We start from the raw sequence: 15,125 nt of genomic DNA, 5'->3' as shown, positions 1-15,125 counted from the left end.
GCTTGAACTTGTATGTTCCACTTTGAGTTGTTCTTTTTCAGTTGTGGTGATAGAGTTGGTCTAATCTGGCCATACTCTTTCACAGGATCCCTGTTGTTGATCCGTTGGTATTAGTTTGAAATAGATGGTTAGGGTTGGGCACTGCATTCTCTGACTGGGCCCATGGGCTCAAAAGAGGACTCTTCAGAGGGTGCTGTGCTCCTGAACCTTGGCCTTGCCAGTGCAGTGGGGAGCAACACCGTGTATAACGCAGAATTGGCAGACCACTCTGTAAATATGGTAAAGGACTCTGTGTATCCCTCTGTGGTCTCATTCTCTGATATAAGGGTAACCCCTTCCTGCATATGCTTGTTATCATATTCATGCATTTCTTTATATTGTTACTACACATGACACACCTCTATACAATATTGTATTTTTCCATGTTTTTAACTTTATCTAAATAACATCTGACATATATATTTTGCAACTTAATTTTTTATTTAAAATAATCCTGGTGAGATTCATCCATATGGAAATATGTAGCCCTAATTCATTTATTAGGGCTGTGTAGTATTCCATTTTATGTATGATCTTTTTTTATTCATCTTCCTATTTTTCCTATTGAAACAACAGCCAGGTTGTTTCTAATTTTTTGCTCTTATAAACAATGCTTATCAGAAATATCACTTTCCAGACATTCTTCCTAACTTCCAAGCCTAAGCTAGAAATTCACAGATTATAAAATACCTACTAGCAAACATCTCCGTATTATTATGCATTAGCTGTGGGCAGATGCCTAAAAAATATCCTTTGCTGAAATATGAATTTTGATGGAGAGAGGTGGAGAAGAGTGGATCACTGAAACTGCCATTGTTCATTCATCCTAAATTATCATTAAAACAATTCCTCAGGCACCAGCCACAGAGGTCTCTGCCGCCATCTGGCCTTTCAGGTTTGGCTTTGACAATGAAGGATGGTCTATAATTTAGAAAAATCAGCTCAACTGCTCAGTCAAACAGGTAAGTCTTACTGAAGTTATTTCCAGGTTTTGAGAAACTCCCACTGTTATGTTTATTTTGAGCAAGATCATAAGTAATAGGAGGAGGGTTTGCTGGGTCATAAACGAATCTCTTAAAAAGGCTTTACTTTGGTGGGCGGCTACAGGAGGATTAAGCTTGTGTAACCACATCTGTGTTTGCTGAGAGCAATTAATTCAGTTGATTCTGAACAAAGTCTCTTACTGGGTATCTGCAGGAGAATCTTGTCATGCCTTTGCTCTTGGAAATGACCTGCTGGTGGCTCCTGTCACTTGGGAACCCACTGTTGGGGACGAGAAAATTGTCAGATTAAAAGGCAGAATGGGTTGGAGTGATATGCTCCTTTGCAAAGCAAATTGCTTTCAAGAGCCTGAGGGCCAAGTTTATTTGTTTCCTTGCCCTGGGGTACTCATCTTTGGATGAAGCATCCTTTAAAATATGTGGGTGTTTTGTTCTTAGATCAACTATACATGGAGAATGGAGCAAGAGACTTAAAGGGCTAAACTGTTCTAGTTATTCCTAATGATAAGCATGTCTCCTGAGAAATAGCTGAGGGTCTGTATGATTCTAATGCCATTAAGAAATTTCTCTGGCCCTTAGTCCTGATTACAGGCCTCTGGGGCACATCTGACCAGGGTATCTGAATAAACTTACTTCTGTGTCAATACAATGGAGGTGTTTGCCCAGGAATAAAACACTATTGTATACTCTATTGTTTCTGAACATAAATTGGACATTTGAGAAAGGTATTAAGCTTATGTGAAATTTGGGGAACGATGTTAATATTTGAAATTTTAGAAAAGTTATGTTTTTATCCTTTCCTACATTTCCTCAAGGTGTCCCATGTTTTAATTACATTCTAAATATGGTAAAAAAAATTTTACAGCTCAGATTTGAACCAGTTCACTTTAGTAACTCATTAGGAATTGCTTTGGTTTTTGATTTACGAGTAAAGGCAAGGGATTAAAGAATCAAGTTTTGCTAATTGTTTTTACATTGCTATGGTTAATCACCATGTGCATTTTTTTTTCTGAACAGGTGCAGATTTCGTAACAATTTTGGAGAGCAATGCTTCTAAGCCCTATATTGGGAACAATGACCTGACCGTGTGGTTAGGGGAGCAGCTGGGTTACTATACCGACTTTGGTCCAAGTGCAAGGGATCACACTTGGGGGTGAGTGTCCCTTCGGAATTAGTCCCAAACATATCCCTGAAAGACTAGGCAGCATGGGCTTGGAGTGGAAAGTTGATATGATTATACCTTAGTCCTATGAATATGTCCCAGTGATGCTTCTTGGAGGATGAGGAGGTGCTGAAGATATGCATATTCCATCCTGTTTTAATGGTTTCCCTTTTGCTGGATACTTTCTATTCTTCACTCTTATAAACCATTTAGTGTAGGAGCTGAGGTTACAGCACTAAACATGTCTGTCCTGGACACTGTCCTCATGGAGCTTACATTATAGTGTGAAGAGACAGAAAATAATCAGGGACACACAGAAATAAATAATTTGAGATAATGGTAAATGCTGTGTAGAAAAGGAGAGTGGCTGGGTGGGCAGGGCAGTGGGGGATGCTGCTGTAGGTAGCGTGGTCAGGAAGGTCTCTCTGCCGACCCCATGATGAGGAGGACCCAGGACCTGCTGTGGGAGGAGCCAGTGTAAAGACTTGTGGCCAGGTCAGTCTTGGTGTGCCGGAGCACAGGATTTGAAGGGTAACTAGTAAGAAAGGAGGTCAAAGGTGGGCCCCTGATCTTACAGGGTCCCATAAGCCATGCTTAGCACTGATTTAATTCAATTTAAAAAAAAATATTTATTTAATTTTATTTATTTTTGGCTGTGTTGGGTCCTTGTTGCTGCACGCAGGCTCTAGTTGCGGCGAGCTGGGGCTACTCTTTATTGTGGTGCATGGGCTTCTCACTGCAGTGGCTTCTCTTGCTGCGGAGCACGGGCTCTAGGCACGCGGGCTTCAGTAGTTGTGGTTCATGGGCTCTAGTTGTGGCTCACGGGCTCTAGAGCGCAGGCTCAGTAGTTGTGGCGCACGGGCTTAGTTGCTCCACGGCATGTGGGATCTTCCTGGAGCAGGGCTCGAACCCGTGTCTCCTGCATTGGCAGGCGGATTCTTAACCACTGCGCCACCACGGAAGCCCTTTAATTCAGTTTTGATAGGAAACCACTGGAGGATTGTAAACACAGGAGCAGTCTGATCTGATTTACATTTTTGAAAGATCATTCCAGCTGTTCCTAGAAAAACAGATTGTCAGGGAGCAGGAGTGGGAGCAGGGAGACAGGTGATGAGGTAGAGGCATTAGCACAGGTGAGAAATGACAGTGGGAGGTGTGGAGATGGAGAGAAGGGGGCAAACTCAGGAGCTATCTTGGAGCAGGGCTGACAGGACTTCCTGATGGTTTAGATATCGGGGCTGGAAGTGACAAGGATAGCACCAGGGTGTTTTACCTGAGTCCCTGATAGGAGATGATGCCATTTTATGGGACAGGAATGACCAGGTGAGCATCAGGATTGTGCCAAATTGAAGATGCCCCTGGATGCTCAAGTGACATCCATAGATGCTTGTGTGCAGCCTGGAGGGCCGAGTGGGACAGCACAGGCTGGGTATGTGCATTCAGGGATCATCACTGTAGGCATCGTTCTGTCAGAGGAACTTCAGGAGGAGGCCAGACAGTGCGCGCAGCCTGAGGTCTGAGCTCTGATCATCCTTTCCATATGCAGTTCTTTGACTTAGAGTGATGCGGAACGGGTTTTCCTATCTTTATCGGACCATTTGTAGTTTCTAATTTTGTGAATTGTTGCTCTGTGTCCTGGCTGGCAAGGTCGTACATTCTCAAATGCGTTGATTAATATTAGAATTGTTTATGCAGGTAAGTTGCCAGAGTAACAGTGCTAGTAAAATGGAGTGTGTGTATCCTAATTCTGCCCTTTTCGTGTTTCCATGGCACTTATTAAACAGAGTTGATAGTGTTGTGCTTGGTGACACAGTGAGACGTGCTGAATAGCCCAGATGCAATGAACAGTCCGGCAGACTGCCCCATACCTCTCCGCCACATTATTGCTCTCAGTGCCCCTCAGTGGTATGCTTGAAGTGTGCGCATCCCTCTTGAACACATATTCTTAGTCCTGTTTGCATGATATGGTGGGACCAATAGTGACGCATGTGTTTCCCTTCGAATACAGGATTATGGTTTTGTCAAGATACCGGATTGTGAAATCAGAGCATCACCTTCTTCCGTCACCAGAGGGCGAGATTGCACCAGCCATCACTCTGTTAACATTTCCGACAAACGGGTGCATTTTGTTGTGACCCACTTTGGGAATCACGAGTGGGTGTCTTTGCTCTTTCTTGAAGTACACAAATGCCAAGAAATATTATTAACACATTACTTTGACTTCCGTGCATTGACCTTTCTTACTTTCTTCTTTTTTTTTTTTTTCCAAAGTATTTTTCTCAGCCATCACTCTGTTAACATTTCCGACAAACGGGTGCATTTTGTTGTGACCCACTTTGGGAATCACGAGTGGGTGTCTTTGCTCTTTCTTGAAGTACACAAATGCCAAGAAATATTATTAACACATTACTTTGACTTCCGTGCATTGACCTTTCTTACTTTCTTCTTTTTTTTTTTTTTCCAAAGTATTTTTCTCTGTGTTGCTGGTTTTAAAAATCAGGCATAGAGGGAGTTCCCTGGTGGCCTAGTGGTTAGGACTCTGGGCTTTCACTGCCGGGGCCCGGGTTCAATCCCTGCTCCAGGAACTGAGATCCCGCAAGCCGTGTGGCGTGCCCCGCCCCCGCAAAAAAAGAAAAAGGAAAATAAATCAGGCATAGAAACCTTTGAGATGCAGGCAGTCCTTAACGATGGTACAAGGCAGCATGATGGCCATGTTAGCCAGCAGTTACTGAGCAGGTGCTGTGCTAAGTGCATTATTGTATTTAATCTTCATTTTGTATAACATTAGTACTATTATAGCCCCATTTTACAGATAAATAAACTAGACTGAAGGTTAGAAGACTTGTCCAACTTGGGTCACACATCTGGGAATTAAGTAGACCCAACTCAGAGCCTGCAAGTGCTTGAAACCACATGGTAAACCAGACTACGGAGAGATGAAATTCCCTTTTCCTACAGGATTACTCCAGTTGGAAGTACTGTTGGGATTTGAGGGTACTAAATAACATTTCTTTTTCCCTCATGTTTTCAGCCAACTGAGAAGTAGGCAGAGGAATCTGGCAGGAAGATCAAAATATCTCTTTTGATTCTGATAAACGTATTTGGACAACATGGCTTAAGTGTGTCCACATGGACCTGCTAATACATTCCCCCAACAATACATGATGCTGGCTCCCCAAAAGCAGCTGACCTACCTGGCAGGCGCAGAGTCTGCCCTGTCAAACTCTCCCCTTAGTGGAGAAGATAACACAAGGAAACACCCTTTCTGCAAACCGGCAGGTTCCAGGGAGAAGAGTGAGGAAGTGTTTGAGACAAGCATGCCCAGTTCATTTTTACAAACTTAATTAATTACAAGAATCCTCCCAAGAAGTAAAGGGTGAGAGGGAGAGAGGCCAGAGACGATCTTCTAAGTCGGTTCCCCTCCAAGGAGACATGAAGAATGGGGAATGAATTTTATCCCCAAAGAATAACATTCACAACCAGTGACTTAGTACTGAATAAATCACGAATAATGCCAGCAATATGTTGTTAAAGCAAAGATAAAAGTATATAATTTATACTGTACCATACTAAACATTCTCTAATAGTAATTGAAAACACAAATGCGAAGTGCTTAGCGCTACAAAATACAGCATATGGGCCCTGTCCACATTAATGACACAAGAGGCCACAGAGCTTTACAGTGACATATAGAACATTAGAAAACAACAAACAAAATACGGGTAGCAGACATATTCGTTTTGTTTAGGTGAAACTTACAGTATGACAGAACCCAACATTGTTGTACTGTAAGTTTCACGTAAGCAAAATGAGTATGTCTGCTACCCATATTTTCCTATTACTTCCCTTTTTCTCGCAGTATTACATGGATCTGTGAAAGCGTACTTGACTGTTTTCTGAAATAAGTCAGAGCATAAGGAATATAAACCAACCATTCAAATGTAATTAATGTGAACTGTTTGCTAATCGGACTCTTGCTGGTCTTCTTAGAAATGGGAAGGGTGTTTGGAGGACAGATGGTATAGACAGTCCACATCTCTGTAAAAAGATGTTTGAAGAAACGCCTTCTGTTTCTCCCAGCAATTTTCAGGTTGCAAGTATAGGCATTCAGAAATCATTCTGCTGAGCTTAAATTGCACTTGAATTGGGTTTATCTTTTAAAAAATAGGCACTTTTGTGTTTAAAGGTTGCAAGGTCTCAACCTAAGAAACAGTTGAGTATACTCCATCCTGTTTTCCTTTGCTTTTTTCCCCCTGTCCCCTTTAACTCCCTTTGACCTCTAAAATGTGAAGAATAGACTTGTGAGGGAAGAGAAGACTAAAAAATAGCCCTCAAATTGTTTGGAAAAGAGGAGGGAAGGATTACCTTTTCTAACTTTCCATTAACCACATATTTAAAGCCCTGTAACTAACAACATACCCTTTGCTTGCTACCTTACTCACTTGATTTAATAATAATGATAACAACCACAGCAGTAATGATAATAGCTAGCACCTGTTGAGGAGATGTGACTGTAAGGGAAGGGAAGGGAAGCAATATAGTTTAATGGCTAAGAGCATGAAACTCCAGAACCTGGAATCAGACAATCTGGTTTGAATCCTAAGTCAAGGTGTATCCTTCACCAAATTATTTAACTATCTTGAGCCTCAGTTTTCCCATCTGTAAATCAGGAGCGATAATCCTACTTATAGGATTCTTGAGGGAATTCAATAAGATATATTATCTCATGCAAAGTATGTGACTAGAGTAACTGCTCAATTAATACTGGCCATTATTATTAAAGCAAATCAGACACCTCTAAGTGTGAAGCGCATTGGGCAGCTTTAAAAAAAGTCATTCATCAAACACGAATCAAGCATCTATTGTGTCCCAAGCACAATGCCACGTGCAGCCTTTTCCCTTAGAGCCTTATCTCTTGTCTCACTCTTTAGAAGCCCTGACCACTCCCAACAAGTGACATGAGAAAGTTCATGCTTCAAATAACTTGTGAAGCCATCACTACGTATTTTTGCTTGCCTTTTTTTTTTTTTTTTTTTTTTTTTTTTTGGTGGTACTCGGGCCTCTCACTGTAGTGGCCTCTCCCGTTGCGGAGCACAGGCTCCGGACACGCAGGCTCAGCGGCCATGGCTCACGGGCCTAGCCGCTCCGCGGCATGTGGGATCTTCCCGGACCGGGGCACGAACCAGCATCCCCTGCATCGGCAGGTGGACTCTCAACCACTGCGCCACCAGGGAAGCCCTGCCTTTGTTTTTACAATACTAGATAAAAAATTCTTACTCTGAAAAAATATTTAGTGATTTCATTTTCTAGTGATTATGGCATATAAACATGAAATCATATTAGGAATGAATTACAGAATGCTTATGCATGTTATTAGCTGATTCAACGGGATTTCTAAAATTACTGACGACGCAAATATCTCTTTACAACCAATAAACAGAAAATAGCAGCATTCCTTAGAAGTTACTTAGGTATACACCATAACTAAAATTGGTATTATTTTAGGTAATTAACTGAGCCACCAGTTAATCACCGTGTTTGTTTCTTATAGTATGCATAAATGTACAAAGAAGAAAGAGCACAGAACCTGTAGTCTGTAGTTACAGTTTTGGTTCTGTTGTAAGATAAACTCAGTGAGCTCAAGTTCCCTGTCTCTGAAAATCAGATAAAATTATTTTTTCTAGCCCACATCATAGCGCTATTGGGCTGATCAAATATCAACAGATAAGAAAACATAAAACATGTGTTCAATCTCTCTCTTTCTCCCTCTCTCCTAATTCCTCCCCCTTCTTTCTTTATACCCATACGTACCTATAGGTTTTATTTTTATTATTATCACTGGATTTATCTCCTGAGAAATTTATCCTGAGAAAATGTAAAGCCAAATTCACAGATTATTTTCCGATAATATATTGCTAAAACATATTTGAATGAAAGCTCTATCTGTGGTGCAGTGACTTTGGCATTCTCTAGATTGGATTTGAATCCCAGCTGTGTGTCAGAAGGAATAGAATTCACTGCAGACTTAATGAAGGGACTACTTACCACGATGTTGGAAGGGTCAGAGGAACAGATAAGAGATGCTAAGGTACTCAGACACTAGTCATGGTGGGGAATCAGTACCATCCTTAGGGCTGAAGGGACAGGTAGAGGAAACAGTGTTCCCAGAGCCCCGTTTGATCTGGAACCAGAAGAGGGGCCACCAGGCATGAGGAATGCAGCTCGAAGAAATACTCGAATTTCTCTCTCTTCCTACCCAAACCTCACTGGAAATTAGTAGACAAGGAAGCCCAGGAGATGAAATCTGCAGAGACCAGCCTCCAGGGCATAGAGAAGGGCTGGGAATGGATCTAGGCAAAGATGTTTAGCAAATGGTCATCCTTTTCACTCTTCTGTTTCTTGAGACATCTTTTAATAGTGCTCAGCTGTCTATACATAAGAATGGATAAGCTTAGTCCTGTCTTCTGATCCTACCTCAATGAGGTTTCTCCAGTCTTCTCAGCTCTTGGTGATCTCCCTCTATCTTCCTTTGTCATTGATTTTTCTTAACAGTCATTTATTAGCTGTCTTACTCTGTAAGTGCCTGTGTTGGTCTGCTGCCTATTTGCTTTTGGATCCATTCCTGGTTCAGCTCCCTTCCAGCTACAGATTGCAGGAAACCACATTTCCCAGAGTCTGTTGCCTTCTGGCTTCTGGGTAGGTTTAGCTAATGGGACGCACTAATGCAAGGCTGGAGGGCTGGAGGAGGGGAGGAGACAGAGTACTTCTCATTCTCTCTCTCTTCTTTCTCTGTTGTCTCTGGCAGCAGCTAAGTCTCTTCTGTGGCTCCAACTCCTCCTTCAATGGCCCTGGATCCTTCTGAGTAGCCTCCTGCATAGTACCATTTCCCACCAGTTAGGACTGGCTTGTGGACTCTGGGAATATCACCTCTTCCTGTTGTCCCTCTAGCTCTAGAGGTGGTAGAGGTTTCTCACTGCTACTAAACTCTAGTTGCTTCACTGATTCCTGTTTGGCTTCCTATCACCTAGTAGCCAATCCCTGGTATTAAATTCACTTTGTTTGAAACACCTAGAGTGGTTTCAGTTTTTCTTGCTGGATCATGCAAATATGATGTCCCTATTTTACCCCAGGCAGACTGACTATAAACCCCTCAGAGTCTTGATGTATTTGCCTGATTGTCTCAGTTACACACTTATATAGTGCTTAGCATGATAAAAGCAGCACACTTAGCCAGTATTTGACCAGGAGAGCCAGGGAGGCTTTCAGAAACTGTTCAGTTGAAGGAGCTGAGTAGGTTAACAAACCTGATGTGTTCTGTGAATGTTAGGATTCTCCCTCTTACCGGTACTCCTTGCTTTTTTTTTTTTTAAACTACTAATCTTTAGCTGTAATACTGATGACCAGGTCTTAGATTATTGTTATAATTTCTTCTGATGAAAAGTTGAGCAATTGCTGTTTTTAGATATTTATATCCACTCGACTCCAAATGATTTGTGGGGAAAGGTCATGTTGTTCTTGGTCAAGTTTGTCGGCCTGCTCAGTTGAAGCACTATAGCTGTCTTGCTCATTTGCGTAACATTAAGTCAATGTGTCCCAGTAGGAATTATTCTGGGTTTGTGCAGTGTTTGAAGATATTCTTTGGGAACTTAGTTAGGTACCTAATATTTTTAAAAAATTGTTTTGCAAATACAGTAAAGAGGTATATTTTTGCATTTTTTCAGAGATGACCTCGATAGGAAACTTCAAGCTATTGCTGTTTCAAAACTACTGAAAAATAGCTCTGAGCAAGTGATATTTCTGGGATATATCACTTCAGCACCTGGTTCCAGAGATTATCTACAGCTCATTGAACGTGGCAATGTGAAGGTAACACAATCTTAATAGGATTTCTGATTTCTTAAATAAAGTGTTTCTTCTTCATGTTTTGAAAAACCTAGCCCAACATTGTAATATGTATCCTGATTATCTACTGCTGCATGGAAAACTACCAAAAAACATACTGGCTTTAAGTAGCATTCATCTCTTTGCTCATAAATCTGCAATTTGGACAGGACTTAGTGGGGATAGCTCATCTCTGCTCCACACAGCTAGGCGGCTCACCTGGGGACTGGAGGAGCCACTTTGCAGATGACACATAAGTGGCAAGTTGGTGGGGCTGTTGACCAGGAGCTCAGCTGGGGCTTCGGGCTCAGGGTCCTGCTCCCTCTCCTTGGGCTGCTTAGGCTTCTTTCCTGCATGATGGCTGGGTTCTAAGAGTGAGCGTCCTAAGAGAACCAGGAAGAAGTTGTATTGCCTTGTATGACCTAGCCTTGTAAGGCATATAATGTGATTTCTGCTGTCATCACAAGCCTGCTCACATTCAAGTGGAAGAAACATAAACCCCATCTCTCGATGAGAGGCGTATCAAAGTCACATTATAAGAATGCCATATGGAAAGTGGATTATTATAGCCGTGTTTAGAAAATACAATCTGCCACATTGCACAAGTTAATCATGATGAGAGTAAGAGATAAAATGGCATACAGAGAGGCTGGCTGATCAGGGCCTCACTAAATGACACTGAATTTGTCCTTACCTGTTCAGGTCCCAAACGGTTGAATTTCTCAGCGTATCCAGATATAATCATACTCTGGGAAACTGGCAGACAAATCAAATCCTTGAGACATATATACACTAGAAGGTTAAATGCATTAGTTTGAATTGAGAAATACAATTATTATATTTAGTTAAGCCCTATGTAGATTTCTTGGTCCTTTACATGTCTTTTTTTTTACTTCATTGTCTTGAGATAATATCTGCAAACAAAAAAACTTATCCATTTTATCAAGTGCTTGGAAAGACAGGTGAGAGAGAGCGTTGTATGATGAGGGTATTCTGTATGTGACAGAAAACACAACATGACAGTGGCTTAAATAAGAGAAGTATAGCTCTTTATGTAAAAGTCTGGGCAGGTGATTCACCACTAGTACGGCACTTTGTGGTATCGGGAGTGTGCTCCTTCTATCTTGTGGCTCCACATTACAAGGCTTCCACTCCCAAGTTTGCCTCATGGTCCAAGATGGCAGCATCCTTGTTCTAGTTAGCAAGAGGGAGGAAGGGATACAGAGGGGACCAAGAGCATATGCAACTTATCTCTAAGGCAAATTCCAGGAAACTGACCTCTTCTACCTACATTTCATTGACTGGAATTTAGTCATTGGCCATACCTCACTGTACGGGAAGTTGAGAGATGCAATATTTACTCTTGATACCCTTATACCTAGCTAAAAATCCTACAACTTTGGAAGAGGGGCAAGGCAGATATTAGGGAGATGAGTTAATCTCTGCCCTAGTGGATAAAGCAGAAGTGGAGTCAAGATGGACTCCTAATTTTGGCTTTGGTCAGAGGGTTTATGATGATGACCCTTATTATTATAGCGAATACATAAGGAAGAAGAGTTTTGCAAAGAAGATGAGTTCAGCTTTAGGCTGAGTTGAGGCATCTGTGGGATATTAGTGGAGCTGTCCATTAGGCAGCTGGACATATGGATCTGGAACTGAGAAGGGCTGTCAGGACTAGAGATACAGAAGAAGGGGTTGCCACCATCTAGGTGATCATTAAAACCATGGAAGGGGATGATATTGCTTATGGAGTTAGAGAATTGCAAGAGGAAGACCAAAGAAAACTCCTGATAGAGTCACATTTAGTGTGGCTATCATGGGGGTGATGGGTGAGGGAAGAGAAGGGAGATTATCTCAGAAAAGAGATTAAGGAGAAGTAAGAAGAGTAAGAGGAAAATCTGGAGAGTGGAATCACAGGGGTTGCATTAGTTATTTATTAGTGCCTCACTGTGTAAGCTACAAACCTTAGTGGCTTAAAAAGAACAATGGTCCAATATCCTCATGACTGTGGGTCTACTGAGTGGTTTTCTGTTCTTGTCTGCATTCATTCGTGGAGTCAGCTGGTGGCTGTGGCTGGGGAGGTCTGACATGTCCCTACTCACTGGTCTGGGGCCTTGGTGCTGGTTGTTGGCTGGGCCTCTCTCTCCATGTAGTCTCTCATCACTCACTAGCCTACCTGGTGCCACATTTACCAGCTTTGTGACCTTGAGGCAAGTTATTTAACCTTTCTGGGCCTCAATGTCCACATCTATAAGGAGGGGATAGTAATACCTATCGTATCATAGAGTTGTTCTGAGGATGAAAATAAAGTAATGCCTGAAAAGCCCTAAGCCTTGCACGTAGGAGGCACTTAATAAGCGGTAGCTACATATTTGTATTATGTACGTCTGGCTGTATGTATCAAATCACATTAGATAAATGTGTAAGTATATGGTCTATAAAGTATAGAAGACTACTATACAAGATGATAGGTGGCAAATTTAAGAAAAAATTGATTGTATCCTAATAAGAGAGAGAATTTGTGTGTGTGTGTGTGTGTGTGTAAGAGGAATTTTATTTGATTTTTATTTAATACTCTGTTGGGTTCCACTGTCACAGTCAGAAGCTGTGTCAAGATTGGCAGTGGACAGACACTGTAAAACTCTTAGAGGAAAACATAGGCAGAAAACTCTATGACATAAATCACAGCAAGATCCTTTTTGACCCACCTCCTAGAGAAATGGAAATAAAAACAAAAATAAACAAATGGGACCTAATGAAACTTAAAAGCTTTTCCTTTGCTGTGCAAAAGCTTTTAAGTTTCATTAGGTCCCATTTGTTTATTTTTGTTTTTATTTCCATTTCTCTAGGAGATGGGTCAAAAAGGATCTTGCTGTGATTTATGTCATAGAGTGTTCTGCCTATGTTTTCCTCTAAGAGTTTGATAGTGTCTGGCCTTACATGTAGGTCTTTAACCCATTTTGAGTTTATTCTTGTGTGTGGGGTTAGGGAGTGTTCTAATTTCCTACTTTTACATGTAGCTGTCCAGTTTTCCCAGCACCACTTATTGAAGAGGCTGTCTTTTCTCCACTGTATATCCTTCCCTCCTTTATCAAAGATAAGGTGACCATATGTGTGTGGGTTTATCTCTGGGATTTCTATCCTGTTCCATTGATCTGTATTTCTGTTTTTGTGCCAGTACCATACTGTCTTGATTACTGTAACCTTGTAGTATAATCGGAAGTCAGGGAGCCTGATTCCTCCAGCTCCATTTTTCGTTCTCAAGACTGCTTTGGCTATTCGGGGTCTTTTGTGTTTCCATACAAATTGTGAAATTTTTTGTTCTACTTCTGTGAAAAATGCCAGTGGTAGTTTGATAGGGATTGAATTGAATCTGTAGATTGCTTTGGGTAGTAGAGTCATTTTCACAATGTTGATTCTTCCAATCCAAGAGTAAAGCAATTTTACTCCAATAAAGATGTTAAAAAAAAAGATTTGCAGTGGATTCTTATATAACTTTTTCTATTAGGAACTTTATTAATGCAGAGAGAAGTTTTAATCATAAATGCTTGAGTGAACAGATATTTCTCTTTAAGAAATGAATATTTAAATTCCACAGTCTTAAAATTTGAGAGCAACTTTTTAAAACCTAATAAAATAAAAAGGTAGTAAAACATATTCATAATTGATTATCCCCACAATATACAGCTGAATGACTAAATTTTTATCTCTTCCCAAGGCAAACCAGAACAGTACCTTTAGAATTTATTTGCTTTTTTTCATCATTAAAATTTTTAAATTTAATTTTTTAAATGTATTACAATTTTTCCATGTATACAAAAGTCATAGCTGATATGTGTGTGATATGTAAGTAATAGTAAAGATTAATTAACAAGCGTTCATGTGTTCACCACCAAGCTTAAGAAAAAAAATTAATACATAATAAATTGTGGTGTGTTCTTTGTGATTAAAAATATTTTTTAAATTAAATTTTAATAGTAAAATTTAGTCAACATAGTCAAAAGTCAGGTATCTTTTTTAAAAGAAGAAAATGAATATTTCTTTAGTATAAAAGCTCCATATTTAGAGTTTTACCCACACATTATAGAAAAAAATGTTTATGCTCTGAATTTCTGATGAAAAGTAACGCTGGTCTCAAGCTTTCAACGTCAAATGGACTCATGTTTACTTCTGAAACATGTGTTGCCAGTGACTCAATTTAACAAACAGAATGAGCTCCTGCCAAATGCCAGCCTTCATGTTAGGAACCAGGGAGCCTAGGTGATTGAGTCTTTCTGCTCAGGAGGGGGAGAGTGGAGACATCTAAACAATTAACTGTACAAAGTGGTGTAGCTGGTGTGCATAAAGGACTACACAGGATGACCGATGAGCATGCAGTCAATTCTGCCTGGGAAGAGAGACTTGGAAAGCTGTGCGGAGCCAGTACCGTGTTGTGATTGTTGCCTAACTCTCTCTCTAGACCACCTTCATGTTTTACTCCCAGCATCTCATACTGGGGCTAGATGGGCATATGGTAGGTGCTCCAAAAATATCTATAGAATGAATAAATGATTTTGACCTTAAAAAATCAGTAGGAGTTAGGCAGAGAAAATAGCATGCACAAAAGAAAGGCATATTTATTACTGTAGTTCACACATTTTCTTGACAATTCAGAATAGAGCACCATTTTTAATGCTTTAAACGTTCTCTTCTCTTTTCATTATTAGGATATTGACAGCACAGATCAAGACAGATGGTGTGTGGGCTTCCCTGGTGGCGCAGTGGTTGGGAATCTGCCTGCCAATTCAGGGGACACGGGTTTGAGCCCTGGTCTGGGAAGATCCCACATGCCGCGGAGCAACTAAGCCTGTGAGCCACAACTACTGAGCCTGCATGTCTGGAGCCTGTGCTCCGCAACAAGAGAGGCCACAATAGTGAGAGGGCCATGCACCGCGATGAAGAGTGGCCCCCGCTCGCCGCAACTGGAGAAAGCCCTCGCACAGCAACGAAGACCCAACACAGCCAAAAATAAATAAATAAATAAATTTATTTAAAAAAAAAAA

The 15,125-nt window shown here is 40.9% G+C and overlaps 1 protein-coding gene across 1 annotated transcript in view; it reads left to right on the top strand.

The window, feature by feature from the left end:
- Nucleotides 1-15,125, top strand: part of CWH43 (cell wall biogenesis 43 C-terminal homolog) — a 50,142-nt gene that overhangs the window by 26,609 nt on the left and 8,408 nt on the right. The window contains 7 exon segments of the mRNA XM_028492556.1: nt 894-962; nt 965-1,001; nt 2,058-2,193; nt 4,211-4,300; nt 4,486-4,551; nt 9,924-10,068; nt 14,790-14,818. Of these exon segments, the coding sequence (XP_028348357.1) occupies nt 894-962; nt 965-1,001; nt 2,058-2,193; nt 4,211-4,300; nt 4,486-4,551; nt 9,924-10,068; nt 14,790-14,818 (572 nt within the window).

This window comes from Physeter macrocephalus, chromosome 7 (genome assembly GCF_002837175.3).
Source record: "Physeter macrocephalus isolate SW-GA chromosome 7, ASM283717v5, whole genome shotgun sequence".
Taxonomy (NCBI): domain Eukaryota; kingdom Metazoa; phylum Chordata; class Mammalia; order Artiodactyla; family Physeteridae; genus Physeter; species Physeter macrocephalus.
Note: the sequence above shows the minus strand (reverse complement) of the source record. Positions and strands in the feature narration are given on the sequence as shown.